We start from the raw sequence: 15102 nt of genomic DNA on the forward strand, positions 1-15102 counted from the left end.
CTATGTAAAATAGGCTCACCGGCGCGCAGGGCCCTGCTCGCCTAAATCTGCCCGGTTTTGGGCGGATTTAGGCAAGCAGGGCTCTGAAAATCCGCCCCTCAGTGTACAGCCCCGCCTGGTTCCTTAGCCAGCACTCCCACCACTTACCCCCAGACCCCTCAAACCCCCAGAGATGCTTGGTTTAACTTGCGCCTCCCTCACAGCAGAAGTAACGTTTTCGCGGCACTAGACTTGGGCGAGTGCCCGGGCGCACAGGTACCTGCATGCACGCACGTTTCCTGCCCCCTTTTCTTTCCAGGTGGGATATCTGCGTATTGGACCATGCGTACACATGTGGGCGGCTTTTACAATTGGATGGATATGCACATGTCCTGATTTTAGCATTCGCCCGGCTTTTAAAATTCACTTTTTTAAATACTGCATCAAATTAAAAGAAAGCAAAACCACATAACAAGTCCAAGAAAATGCCCAGATTTAAGGAGCTGCTTGGTGCACATTTTTGACACTGCTGAGGAACATTAGTAAGTTAGAATCGGGCTTTAAAGAGAGTTGACGGGGGACGTACCTTCTCCGAATTCAGCAGGAGGTGTCCGTTGGCCCTCACAGACACAGGCCATTTACTGCTGTACTTGGACAAAGACAAAAAAAAAACCTCATTTAACAATACATGACCCATGCAAGAAGCACGACATGCTCACCATGGGATAAACGGTTTCACGGCTGTACATGTCAAACAAGTACAAATAACCAAGTCATCAATATAATGTGAATATGGAACAAACATCTGGGAGGGAGGGAGCTCACAGAACACAGTAACGGTCTCTGGAGAAATCGCATGTCTCCCAACTCAGCAAAGAAGCTTTTCAAGGGACGAAAACGACAAATCAGGTTACATTAACTTTTATATTTTACCAACACTAATACAGAAGGCAGTGGGAACTATAAGATTCTTCACAGACCTGCAACAAGGGCTCCAGGGTCTTGCGTCAAGGAAACGCTAGCCCCATGCCATAAGATGCTTTTGAAAATTGCTACTTTTTCCCGCACACAACTCCTTTGAAAATCCACTCCATAGGGTTGAATTTTCCAGAAGGTTTTACATACATAAATGGACTTTACGTGTGTACATGGTCTTTTGAAAATTGCTGCGATATACGCTACCTTTCCGTGCCTAACTCCTTGGAAAATCCACTCCTAATTGTGCATCGCAGCTCTTTCTTCCCTCCCAACAGTCTCAAAGGATTGCTGTGATTAAAGCAGGACTGACCTGTCTTCAGGCCACATGGCCACGTGGTTGTACAGAAAGTAGGACAGATGGTTTGGAACCAGATCCTTGCCGGAGGCCCGCAGATCCACCGGATACCAGAACTCAAACTCCTGCCTCAGCTTCTCCAGGCTCTCTCTGGGGATGCTGGTCTTGGGGAACGGGGCACTCTTAAGAAAGACGTAATCCCAGACTTCTCTGGTCATTTGCTCTGGCCTGAAAAGGAACAGCGAAAGCAGTTTGACACCGGAATACACAGGGTGCTGTGAAATCGAGACATCTCGGCACCTCACAACAGGGTGCCCGACTGCTAAGGTCTCCCAGAAGTGGGATCTCCGTCAACTAAAAGGATAAATCCACCAAACAATACCCAGATAAACTGACATGCGGTGCAACAGGACCAGAGATACGCATTGGCCAATTTCAAAAGTAACGGGATGGATTTCAAAATCAAGAACTGGGCCCCTTTTAAGCAGTTCTGCCACTTTCACAAAATTTTCCATGCAGTATATTTATAACTCTCTCTACAAATTACAAAGACATGAGATCAGCAAACAGCAGCTAATGGAAGGACCCCTGGAAATTCATAGGCAAAATGTACGAGAACCCAGGCTGACCTGGCCAGTCCTGTACAAGGACCTGTTGGATTGTTTGTCCTACTGCAGATTTCTTGGCAATGGGGTCAGGTTTCGGGTTTTTTTTTTTTTATAATATTCCTGGGACATGTAGAAATGTTTCACATTTTCAGGTTTTTGTGATTTATGAGGTGGGCTGCTGCTCTGAAGTTTTTGGGGTTTTTTTTCCCCCACAATGTATGTTCTTTGCTGTGAATGTCCTATTGTTGTGGCCAGAGATGGGTGAATATGAACATTTTATGACGTTGGTTCAAGATAAAAAGCTTTGCTATGACGTGATGTCATAAAATAGGATTTTTAATATACACGAGTGCAGCCGTGCAAGCGAAACCGCCGCCTGATACACTCCCGATACCCAACGGGTCACTCAAGCCTCAGCAACCTGGTGCTGTCACAAGCTCAAGCAGCAGAGTGCAATAAGACGAAAAATTGCCAGCCAATACGGATACAACCAAGATCCTAATGTATTCGTTAGGAAAACAAACAAACGGGAAACAAAGTCATGCAATTAAGAACTATTAAGCTCTAGACAAAAAAAAAAAAAAAAAAAGCAGGGAATCAGTTCCCCTTTCCCAGTCTCGTGCGCTCACTGGCTGGGACAGGCAACGCGAATGCTGAAACAGCAATAGTTTCAGGGATGACGTTCAGCCTTCTGCTCCCCTGAACACACGGCACAACTACAAAACATTTACAAGCATAAGAACAGAAAGGGAAATGTTTGATGCTTCACTTCTTGTCCCGACTCTGTGAATTACTCAAACAGAAACAATTAAAGGAAAATGTCACCTTTCACGCAATTCCAGCCCAAGGTAGTAATCCTTTTTAATACTCACTTCTCACCTGCACTGGGACAAGGCTGCAGGTTTGTTAAACATTTATGAAAGAGAGCCGAGTGCACGTGAATCACCTGATCCGGAGCGGCGAGGCCCCTTGCCCGCTGAGATCGTTCCCCTGCAGCAGGTGAGCCACGGTGTAGTAGGCCATGTATATTGTAGAGTCGGAGAGAGACTCGATGAGCCACTGATCATCCCAGGGCAGGCGAGTGCCTGCGAGGAAGGTGGGGGGAGGGGGGGACACGCGTTACCCGGCTGGCAGAAGGGATCGTTGGCAAATCGCCTACAGACTTTACACGTCAAGCTTCCTCTTCATCACAGACATTATCGTAAAAACAAAACAAACAAACAAACAAAAAAAAAACCCCACCAGAAAAAAAAAAAACCACGAAGAAACCTAGAATTCTTTATAGCTTTTAAAACAAAAAGTTCAGTTGCCAAACAAATGCAAAGGAAGAATATGCTTGTTCATTCAACACAAACCCCCCCCAAGCAAAACAAAACATCACCATTCTGATAGGAATTGAGATGCAAATAAAAAAAAAAAAAAATTAAAAAAATTTTCATTAAAAAAAAAAACCAAACAAAAACAAAAAACAAAACAAGTGAAGAACTGAGCAAGGAGAGAGACCATACTACCCTCTCACCTAAACAGCAGGGTGGGGGCATGTGAGAAAGGCAGTGGATGGAAGCGTCCCCTATTCCTGCCTTTGGATTAGCCATGCTGTTAGCCTGGCAAGTTTTCTAAGGTACCAAAAACCCATTAAATACAGGAAGAAGTTTGCATTTAACCCACCTAAACCATAAGTCCTTGAGCAGGCGTGTTCCTGTAGCCACTCCAGTGTGGCTTCAAAATTTCTTCTCGTCTCCTCACAGAACCTGTGGAGAGTGCACCCCACAGATTATTCACGCCTCCCCCGCGTCACTCACGAGCAGGCCCATTTTATTCCCCTTCACTTACGTTTCCAGGCCCTTCAAGCATTCCCGCGCTTGCTTTTTCCAGGATTCCTCCCCATAATCCAAGTACCTAGCAAGAGAAAAAAACACAAGTGAAACCCACACCCACCGGTGAGCAGCACGGAAATACCTCACAGGCACTGGGACGGCCTCCTGAATCACTCACCACTGGTCACAAAGCGCCACCACACATTCATCCGCAGATCTGGACATAACCTGTTTCTCAGGCTCCATGTAGATCATCGCTTCTCCCTGGGAAGGAAGGCAGGGGGCAGTGCAAATTCTTCAGGTCATGGTTATACTTCACACATTTTAAACCAAAACACTGAATACAAATATTTAAAAGCAATAAAAAGAATTGCCCTGAAAAATCATACGGAGCCCCAAAAGTGGAGCGAGGCAGAAATTATTAGAAACAAAATGTAGAAATTACTTACCTAACAATTTCGTTTTCCTTAGTGTGGACAGATGGACTCAGGACCAATGGGTTTACGCTCCCCTGCCAGCAGGTGGAGACAGAGTCCGGTTTCAAAGCCGACGTTGGTCCTGAGTCCATCTGGCTATACGCCAGGAAATCTCACGTCTGCAATGAGAGCGGAGGGAGCTGGAGCCTGGGTCTCCAGGAATCACGGCTCTGTGACCTAAGCACTATACCGCCAGCATCTTGCAAATCTGTGGTTACCACCATACCAGCAAAGGAAAATAAATCCTCAGGGTCCAAGAAAACGAAGGAAAGAATCACGAATGGCTTGGGAAAGGTCATGGGGTGAGATCAGCAAATGTGACCCAATAATACTCAACAGCCAGTCACCGCCCTGCACAGAAAGCTGATAAAGCAGGTCCAGCGGCCCTACTTACCTGGTCAATCATCTTCTTCTGAATGGACTTCTTGACATCTTGGACTTTCTGACCTTTGTATCCATCCACCAACATGACCTGTGACAAATATACAGTCTGACATCAGCACCACTGCACCGCTTTCTCCCTGCCCACTTTTAAATAGCCGAGTGCCCCGTTAGTGCTGCTGCTTGTGGTTCAGATGTAGTACGGTGCAGAGAGGGAGAAAATTGTGTGCACTGTGGCCAGTAAGGACTGGGCAAGTCATTACACTCAGGCCCAGGCCCACTGCCCGAGAGGGGAAAAAACCCTGACACTGGGGGCATTCAGTCTAGGAGCCTTCAGCCACTAAGTGAACCTGCAATGGCGTGGGACAGTCACCTTGGGGTGGAAAATGAGCCAGCCTGACTACTCATTGGCTGTGCTGCACTTTGCCCTGCGGGAGACCTGAGTCTGATGGCCTAGCCCAGGTCCTGGTCCTGGGTTAGCAGCCCCTGGGGAAAGGAAGCAATATCGCACAACAGCGACATCTAGTGGCCAGGCAGTACACATGAATAAAGAGGTGGAGGGGGGAGCTGCAGCTGTTACCCGGGGCAAAAATCATAAACTGCGGTTTTATTTATTTATTTTTACTTCAGACCGCAGGGAGTCTGCACCTCCACCGTCTGCTGGAGACAGAGAAATACTGAGGGACTGCAGGTGGCGCCTCAACTTCAGGGCAGTGTCGGTCAAAAAACGTCTGTCTCCATCTGCTGGAGAGGCAGGCACGACAGCGTCTTTTGTTGTTAATCAGAGCCTAAGACTCCTGCACGGATTGAATAAACTGTATTCAAGGTGAAGGAGCAGCAGCATCCCCCCCCCCCCCCCCTCACTCACGCCTTCGTAAAATCCTCTCAGGTACAACTGCTCCTTGGCTTCCGCAAGCTTCTCTCGGTCATTCTGACTCTGGATCTTCAGCTCATCGCAGACCAGCGGGGCCGAAAGGTTTCCGTAGCCCGGAATTTCAATGATGGGCACCTACAACGGAGGCGGTTTGTCAAAAAAAACCCCCAAAAACCTCATGAAATGAAGCAGAAGGCAGTTACTGGCCCCCAGGGGCCTGCAGCCTGATCCTGCATGCAGACCAGCGCGCACACCCCATAAGAAATGCACCCCTCTTTTCCAGTGCAATTCTGTTTTCTATGAACTGCACTTTGAATTTTGTAATATTTTCTCTTCCAAAAATAAAGTTTTATCTTTGCTGTGTTCATCTGTATATTTTTCGTTATTCGTACACGGCCAGTTTCAGATAGCACACCTTACGGTGGGTAAGTGGGAAAGGCGCTCACGTGACCATACAGAGAACCTGGAAGAGTGGAAGGAAGAGACCTGAGGGGTTTAGGACAGGCAAGGTGAAAAATGTAGGACTTTAATTTAGAGTGGAAGGCAGGACGGGAGGATCTGGGGTTTATTCCAGAGTGAAGGAGCCAAAGCTTTGTTCTCTGTCTCCATCTGCTGGTAGGGATACACAACCCCCTTCTCTGGACATGTTCAGGGATAGCAGATTCTGGGGGTGTTGTGGGGCTGGTAGTGGATGGACAAGCAGAGCGAGGGGGGGAGAGAGCTGACATTGTAGCAAGGAAAGAGTAGGGCTGAGAGTGTCCTGACAAGAGAGCTTCAATAATGGACTAAGACAGACGGCAAGAAAAGCAGGGGAAAACCAGGCCCTTCAGAAAGATGGGATCTCATTGAGGAGGAAGCAGCAGCGAGCCTGTCTCCACTTCTGCAATTTGTTTACCTCTTTTCGCTCAGCCCATCTGTCTCTCCACCTCTCCCTTCCCACCCATGTTTTCCCCTCCTCCGCCCATCTACAATCCAGCTTCTCTCTCCTCTCCAAAAACGGTCACTGCTCCCCCTGCCCTCAACCTCTCCTACCCAGTCTCCTGGCCCATAATGGCAAGCTTTTCCAGAATCTGTTTCTAAACTTTGATATTAAACCACGCACTGAACGGCTGCATTATACTGTACGTGGCACACAACTTAAGGCACTCACGGGCTCGAAAGGCAGGACCATGTCATCTTTTATTCCGTATTTTAACCTTAGTGCCTGAAACAGGAAGACAAAAGAAACTGTCAGACACACTCATGCTAAAAACAATTCACAGCACTAAACATCCATATTGTAACCGGGCTAGGATTACGAGGAATGCTGAATAAAACTGTTTCAGGAGTTCACCTGCTTCTTTTTCAAGTCACGCAGGGCTGCAATGTCGTCTGGGGAATCCGAGGGAACACTAGAGACCACCCCAGTGCCTAAAGAGACAACACAACGACCATCAGCACACAAGGGCCCAAGACACGGCCGAGAGGAAAGCTGGACGGAGGCCGTGCTTACCTTTGTCTTCTTTAATGGTGAGCATGGGGAGAGCATAGACGACTCTGTAAGATGTCAGAGGGACGGAGAGGGCAGCTCCCAGAATGTCCTGTGCGGGAAAGGACACCAAACAATACTGGGTCAGCGACGGGCAGATTCGCTTGAAACAGCTTGCGAGCTCTTATAGGATTCAGACTATTCGCTAAAAGACGAAACGGCAGCGACCACTACTGAACAGGGCTGTAAACGTTAAGGATGCCCAGGGGCGCATGAACCACCTCTCGCGGAACACAAATTTCTTTATTCACACAGCAACCTGACCCTTTCCCTCTGGGTTTTCTTTATAATTACTCAATAGGGTCGCCCCCATGAAGGGTTTCCTAGGCTAACGCATCCTTAACTCTAGTCCCCAGTGTGCAACGATCTGGAGCAGAAAACGGTCCTGCCCGATGGGGTTCTAGAGACTTCATCGATAAACTCCAGAATCCACACCAACACAGCAAATAATGGCAGAGACGGAGCGCCGCGGGCCATCCGGTCCGGAAGGATAATAAATATGCTCAATGGAAATCCAAATCAGCAATGACCAAGAAGAAAAAACAAACAAAAACCTCTCAAGGCCCACATTCAAACCTACCGAGCCGCTCCTCTCTCTGCTACCCCTCCGCCACCAGGAATGGCAGTAAGCAAGAGGTCATACTGACCTCTCCCATCAACTCCTTGACCACAGGCACCACCCCGTTGTCCTTGGTAAAGCCCTGGTAGGACATGTTCCTGGCTGCTCGCTGGGTGCAGATGAAAATGTCGTCGTTCGCAGTCTCAAAGGCAATGTAGAGCATGTCGGGGCGCAGCCAGCAATTCGTCTGTCCAAACATGGTCTCCGGTCGCATGGTAGCCGCCACCAAGAAAATGTTTCTTCCCTTAAGGCCACTAAAAGTGAAGAATTAAACAAAAAAGGATACCTTAAAACAGAATATAAAAAAAAAGGTTAGCTTGCTCAGTTTGGGGGGGGGGGGGGGGGGAAGAACAGAGCAATGATCAATAAATGCCTCCTGTGTATACAGGACGCACGGGCTCACGCTTGTGCTAATTCAATCCTATTGCACACCAGATCTCATTTAAATTTGTTTTGCAAGAGCTGCGGACGAGATTACCGCACGGACCCTCCCATTCATCCCAGGTCTTATTAAACCCCGGGACTTTTCTTTCAGCTGTGCAGGTCCCAGCAAGGACCCGGGTGATCTGAGTTAGGTCTGGATTCAGCATTCATACCAGAAACATCAGGCAGGCCCCTTGCACGGCTTTCCTTTCCGAAGCCTTACCTTAACTTTGCAGGGTAAGGATCCAGGAGCTTCAGTTTTATTAAAGTATACTCCTGCGGCCCTACTCCCTAAACAGCGGAGACAAAGAGACATTTTAGCACCTACTGAGGGGAGATTTCGTGCACACACACACGTTTTGCTACCTTCTCCTTTTTACAATAGCAGAAATAATATTGTACTTAGTCATTTCTGATTCTACGCCTTATTAGTGAACCCCAAGATGAGGCTCAAACAGAAACCACCACCAAAGGATCAAACGCAGCCCAAACACTGGACATCGTCACCAACAGAATGCCTAGAGGGAGGACATTTTCAAAGCCATAAGAGCGCATAAATTAGCGTTTTAGCCACACAATTGGTACATTCTAAACCCGACCACCCAGCGGGTGAGAAACTTTTCACCCATATATGGCTTAGGTGCGTAAATTTACACACCCCGGAAGAGGCATTTTGGGGGTGCAGACCGGGCGGAGTTGTATGTGCTCTGCACTGGACTGAAGTATTTTGGAAACAGAAAAGACATAAACAAATAAATAAATAACTTTGCTTTGAGAAAGACGATGAGAAAGTGCACGCAAAGGTGCAGCCCATGAGAGAAAACATAAGAAACGCATTAAAACCATTTCAAAACTCCCGCCTTCTGAAGATTAAGGCAGCAGCCTTTTTCGATTGGTCGGGATCTCACCTGTGTCGTGCAGTCGCATGTAACTGTTTTGAAAATATGGTGTGAAGTCTGTGCTTAAAGATTACAGACAGAAATAGCCCCTTAATACATACAAGAAAAGATCTATGGGATTTCTCTGCCCCACTTACTTAATTCTGCAAAGCTGACATCACCATACTGCCAGAATTATGTTCTTACTATTAGCAAGCTTCGTAATAATTCTCACCACCAGGGTCAGTGAGACTTACATTTTTTTAAATGAAAGAAAAAAAGTTTTTAATTGATTTTCAAATGGGTTTTCCCCTTCATACAGATCACCAATGATAATTGTACCACTGCTTAGGGCTGTAACTGCTCCTCCCATTAAAAGTGATTTGTCAATGAATCTTGAGATTTGTAGCTAGGCTTTTGGGGGAACAGGCTCCAACCCACTGAACACTTCCTGCACAGCTATTTACAGATGAATGTTTGAACCTGAAGTTCCACAAAAATAAAAACAAAGGATTGGCAGAAGGTCATCCTAACATCAAGGCTCCAGGGGAGCAGCAGGGAGCCTCTTTCGGGCTCTGAAAATTGCCAGATGAACCCCAAAAAGCCTGTTTAGAAAACATAATTTCTCTGCCCCATAAAACATAACTACCTCTCCTGTTTGTCTGTCATGATCCATGCAGGGCTGTCCATCTCTTGGAGAGTAAATGGTATACCTAGGACACAATACAGAAAGTCATGAACTGACAACATATTCCTGGGCAGGAATATACAACGGTTTGTTAGGTTAGGATGATAAAGTCCACCCTTCCAGGCAGTCTGCAGACGTTCAAGGTCAATGTCTTATTAACATCAATAAGCAAGCAAGGTCTCCAAGGACCAGTGTCACAGATTTAGCGAAGACAAGAGCCCTGCTCACCGTTTCCCAAATTTGATTTTATTCCTCTCCTTTAGGGTCAAGAATTGCCAGCGAACAAAGGAGTCATAATACGGATTAACATCCGTGGTGATGAAAGAACGGCGCCAGTCTACCTAGAACCCAGAAAAGCAAACGGTAAGTACTCGAGCAGGAAAACTCTGAATGCAGCCTTCGGCTCGCCGCGCCGGGTCCAGCACGCTCTTTCAGACTCTCGGCATTCACCACTCATGGGCACAAGCCCTCCAATCCTTCTTCCTTGCCCAATATCTTCTCTCCTTTGGGACATTAAGTCCTCGCATCAAAACTATGCAAGCAAACTGACCAGCAGGTCTGATGCATTTCAGTTTTTGCCCAACCTTTACATTTGTCCTTTTGTGTTTAATTCTGAGACTGAAAACAATTTCTAAAACTCGTTAATATTCTTAGAGGTGACTTTACTCGGTGATACACATGCGCAGTACTAACGTGGCACAGAGAGAGGTCAAGAGTCTCTCCATACAAAACGGATCAGCTTCCCTTCAAACCTGTCACAAATACCACATGAAACACTCAGTACTTATCACATGTTCCTGGAATCTAACCACAATGGATCGGTGAAATAAAATTTCATAGTCACACCAGCTCATGAAACCAAAATCCTCTGCTAAGATTAAATGCCCTAAATCAGCAGTTCTAAACTCTAGCCCTCGAGGGTCACAAACAGGCCTGATTTGTAGAGTAACCAAAATATGCAACTTCACCTGGTGCTAGGACCAAGTACACACAAGTAATCAGGCCCACGTAGGACCTTAAGAGGATCAGAGCTAAAAATGCCCACGTTAAGATATGTGCAGCCTGCAAATCATTCACGGTTACAGAGATAAACCGCATTTAAGACTGTACTGCAGGCATTCTTGCCCAAACCTTCTGAAAGTCAGCTGTAGAAGCTCAGTAGTACACTTTAGAGCAGTGCTTCTCAACGCAGTCCTCGGGCCACGCCTAACCAGTTAGGTTTCAGGATACCCACAATGAATATGCAGATCTCTCTCATGGATATTCAGTGGGGAGATCCTGAACACCTGCCAGGCCAGGTGTGCCCAGAGGACTGCGCTGAGAAGCACTGCTCTAGAGAGCCAAACACAGAATATCCAACCTGCATAAACCGAGTCACCAAATGCAAATACATCTCATGAATACTCAAGTGAGGATAACCCTCGAGGACCAGAGCTGAGAACTCCTGGCTTAAGTTTCAAAGGTAGTTTAAGAATAACGGACAAAAAAAAATGAACCTGTCAAGTCAAACACATTTTATTTATTTATTTATTTTTTAAACTGGCTCTAAACTAGCACCTTTAAGCCCATGCTCTTCAGATCCTGCACAGCCAGCGGTGGGAAGTAATCCAGCCAGTGCTCAGCCTCGGAAAACTTCACGATTTCTTCATCAGAAAGACCCAGAGACCGCATGATTCCCCACTGATACCTGGAAGATCCAGACTTAGCTGCAGCCTTGCTCTAGACGAAAGGATGTAGAGAGGTAGATTCAATAAAAGTTACAAAACAGGAAAATTAGCAGCAGGACTTGGATGCCATCTAAAGAGCCAATTTTCCCCCCTAATTGACACAAGGAGAGTAATTTTCAAATACATTTCTATGAATTGTTACAGACGTCCTGTCTGTACATAAGTTTACCTGCACTGAGCGGTGGCATTGGGACGGGGCTTGCACTCATGCACTTAAGTGTTTCCCAGAAAAAAAAAAATCTGCACACAAATGAGCAGTCCTAACTGTGGGCTGCACCTCCACCGTCTGCTGGAGACAGAGAAATACTGAGGGACTCGCAGGTGGCGCCTCAACTTAAGGGCAGTGTCAGTCAAAAACGTCTGTCTCCATCTGCTGGAGGGGAGGCAAAACCCAGCAGTCTGGACTGATCCGGGTACATACAGGGAATTAAAATTCATGCAAACTACTACAAAACTACCCAGAGGGCAGCACTTGGGTTCCAGATGTCTTTTGTCAGTCGCTTTTCACATTTTGCAAGGAAAGCCATCCAATTTGTGTTCAGCTCTCTTGCTAGCTACAGTGATATGCGCCAGCTCTTAGTGTAACTTCTAAGAAGGGTTACAGGGCAACAAGTGCAGGTCTTTGATGACTGCAGAGTACCCAGAAAGCTTCATTTACCCTCATTCCACAGTTTAGGCTGAAAATGCTCTGAAACTTGGAGGTCATTTGTGCACCTTCTGATTGTCATTAAATATCTACTACACTGGCCTCCCAAAATGCTTCTGAAATCAGCCTCACCTTCATACTGCTACCATTAGTTATCTGCCACACTTCTAATCAACAGCAAGCTCCTTATCACTGTACGGATTGGAAAGCACTTTTCAGAATTAAGAAATCAAGCTTTTAAAGACGTCTGTGAAACTTAAGATCTCATGTTTGTTCACCAGGTTCGTTTTGTTTTCAAGTTAGTTTGATTGTTTTTAAACTCGATTTCATAATATTTTAGTTACACGTTTTATTTTGTCTGGTCTCTTGTAAACCACCCCAAACATTGCAGGGCACGGTTAATAAATCTGTTTAAACAAGTAAGACGACCAAAAAACTTATGGCCCTTCAGAAATATAGCCACCAGCAGACACTGGAAATGCACAGGGACAAATTGCATGAGCAGGCTATTACATACGCAGGCCAGTTTCTCAGCCAACAACCTGAAAATTAGACAGATTAGGCAAGCCAGGACTGGGAACGGACCATGGGGGTTTTTTTGCATCATCTCGTATCATCTGTGATTTCACACTGAGGTTTTACCCATGAATAACTCATAGCAGACAACATACTCCCTTATTCGTCAGGTTACTACAGCTGTGTGTGTGATATATTCTAGGAAGTCACCCGGCTACATGCATTTAACACGCTACCTTTTTGCCTTTTGTCTTGTCTTTGAGGATCACATCTTCCTTCTTGACAAGGGCCTCTTCCTCGTCTTCGTCTTCCTCGGGAAACTGAGGTGGACAGCCGTACAGCTCCAATTCTCTGTTTAGCTTGTCTGCACAAGCCTGGAAACAAAAGCGCCATTAGGACCCGGCTGATGTGGGTAGTTAATCCATTAAAAGGGAATACGCGCAGTCTGTTTGCTATGAGTACAGGGAGCTGAAAGGATTCTTATAAGAGGCAAACAAATGCTTTTTGGGATTACTACAGACTCAAACGATCTGAGCCCATAAAGCTTGAAGTCTCATATCATTTCCGTCCACTACTTTGTTGGTTTTCTTTGAATCAATATTCTTTTTGGCAAGCTAACAGTGCATCTTTTCTAGTTTCTAAAAAAAAAGTAAATAAAATAAGCTTCTGGTTCATTTCCATCCCTCACCCAGTTCCTGCTTTTCTTATACAGAAAGCAAATCTTTTGCCCTTTGCTCAATTAATCCCCAGCTATAGAGCACACCTGGTTTTAGTTTTTCCCCCCCCCCCCCAATCATGTCCTCACTGTTTTTACTTAAAGCCTGTTCTTTTTCTTTTCTAATCTGTGTCCGTCTGTAAACTTTAAGGAGCAAGGACTGGGCAGAACCTGGCAGTGCTACACAGACAATGATGTGGGTTTAAAAGCCCGTGCAGAGAAGGGAGAAAGCAAACTCCTGCGTGACTGACAAAACGGCGCACCAAATCCAACGGAAAAGAAAACCTCTGCTTCCAGCTTCCGTGCACCAGTTTATTCCATGGTGACATCAACACGGAAACTCTCTCTTCCGCAACTTAATACACTCCCCATCAACCCATACTTTTGGTCAGACAGGATGATGACATGTGAACATTTGTAAGCAATCACCAAAGCCACAACGTGAACTAAAAGCCTCATTCCTAATCCTAAATCAGCGAGGGGCAAGGTTGTACCTTAATGGGCATTCCAGTGCAGTGCAGTCCAAAGGGGAACAGGCAGTGCTTTCCTTTCAGTCTCTGAAACCCGACTGCAAACTACAAAAGACACAGTTTGGAGAGGTAAACAGTAGGTAATTAACACAGGGGGCCAGCAAGAACAAGGACCTTGCTGCAAGACAGATTAAGATATACAAAAAAAAATCAATCAGCTGCTGGGGCCAGACTGGCCACTGTCAGAGACAGGAAGCTGGGCTCGCTGGACCTTGGTCCGACTCTGCACAGCACTTAATGTTCAAATCAGCAGAAAATAGTGCAACTACATTTACAAAAATCTTAAGTGCCAGTCAAAACATTTTAGGAACCAGGGAAAAATGATTCCTTACTTTTATCACTATTTTCCCTGGCTTTTTTAAATCCTTCTTTGCTCATTTTTTAATTTAGTATTTTGTATCATTTTTTGCTTTTCTGAAGTTTAGGCTCCAGTGCCACATTTTAGACACTCAGGTGACCTAGCTCCCACGAATTTTCCAACCTGTGGACAGAAGATCAAATCACCCAGTTTATTTATAGTCCTTGATACTCCACCACAATCCATTTCTAGTACTCCAGTGCGTGCTCACTCACTATGAACACTGGGAGAAAGCCATAATATGCTGTAACCAGGAGAGAACTGCTCCACTGCCAAACAGGCGACAGCCCTTTTGCTCTGGATACTGAGGGAATACTGTGCCAGTTTAAAGACTTTACTTGTGCTTGGACTGCCAATTCTTGAGGGCACCAGGTCTAAGATTTTTAGCACCAATTTAACTTGATGCATTCTGTGCCTCTCTCAGATTCGTCTTACCAGTCCAAATTTTTAATTGTCTGAATACTCAGTTACATAAGGCACCCCAATTTTCCTAGTGTAGAGATTAAGTTTTTAAAATTTGACTGGCATAGAAAAAATGATTTATAGAAAATGAAATCCATACCTCACATTTAGACAAAGAAAATGTGTGTCCAAGGTGGAGGCGTCCATTCATGTACGGGTATGGAAAGGTTACAAGAAACTTGCCTGTACTGTCAAAATATTAAAAGCACATACCCAATTACAGCTCATACTCCTTACAGATCACTCTACAATCAAAGCACATTACAAAGCTGGACAAGACAAGGAATACAAAAAAAGGTTATTTACTAGTGTAAAATGGATGAAATCCTGCAATCGTATTTGTACAGAGGCGCAAACAGGATTGTACAACAAAGCTTTGAGACCCAGGGAGAAGTATCTGCCCACACACATGTAAAAACTGAAACAGCCAAGCAGGCTGGCAGAGTCCGGTGCAGCATACAGACAGCACAGTATGAACAAATGAAGATAAATGCAAGCAACAATACAAGTGGTATCAATGGCCTAAGACAAACAAATCAGATCACCAGCAGGAATCAATATCTTGCCATTTTATCAAAACCTGCTCAAATTAATAAGAGAACTG

The 15102-nt window shown here is 45.6% G+C and overlaps 1 protein-coding gene across 2 annotated transcripts in view; it reads right to left on the reverse strand.

Annotated features, from left to right (window-relative positions):
- The window catches only part of LARS (leucyl-tRNA synthetase), a 42509-nt gene that overhangs the window by 16755 nt on the left and 10652 nt on the right, over positions 1–15102 (reverse strand). For both annotated transcript variants that reach the window (XM_029583644.1, XM_029583645.1), the window contains 19 exons: positions 14599–14686; positions 13643–13723; positions 12670–12807; positions 11102–11263; positions 9773–9885; positions 9506–9569; positions 8202–8269; positions 7584–7809; positions 6901–6988; positions 6742–6818; positions 6559–6612; positions 5403–5543; positions 4548–4625; positions 3856–3941; positions 3694–3759; positions 3529–3611; positions 2807–2945; positions 1268–1480; positions 566–623 (listed from right to left, as the gene is read on the reverse strand). In XM_029583644.1, coding sequence (XP_029439504.1) covers positions 566–623; positions 1268–1480; positions 2807–2945; positions 3529–3611; positions 3694–3759; positions 3856–3941; positions 4548–4625; positions 5403–5543; positions 6559–6612; positions 6742–6818; positions 6901–6988; positions 7584–7809; positions 8202–8269; positions 9506–9569; positions 9773–9885; positions 11102–11263; positions 12670–12807; positions 13643–13723; positions 14599–14686 — 2023 coding nt within the window. The remainder of the gene's footprint in view (positions 1–565; positions 624–1267; positions 1481–2806; positions 2946–3528; positions 3612–3693; positions 3760–3855; positions 3942–4547; positions 4626–5402; positions 5544–6558; positions 6613–6741; positions 6819–6900; positions 6989–7583; positions 7810–8201; positions 8270–9505; positions 9570–9772; positions 9886–11101; positions 11264–12669; positions 12808–13642; positions 13724–14598; positions 14687–15102) is intronic.

The sequence above is a fragment of the Rhinatrema bivittatum genome, chromosome 18 (genome assembly GCF_901001135.1).
Source record: "Rhinatrema bivittatum chromosome 18, aRhiBiv1.1, whole genome shotgun sequence".
In the NCBI taxonomy this organism is placed as follows: domain Eukaryota; kingdom Metazoa; phylum Chordata; class Amphibia; order Gymnophiona; family Rhinatrematidae; genus Rhinatrema; species Rhinatrema bivittatum.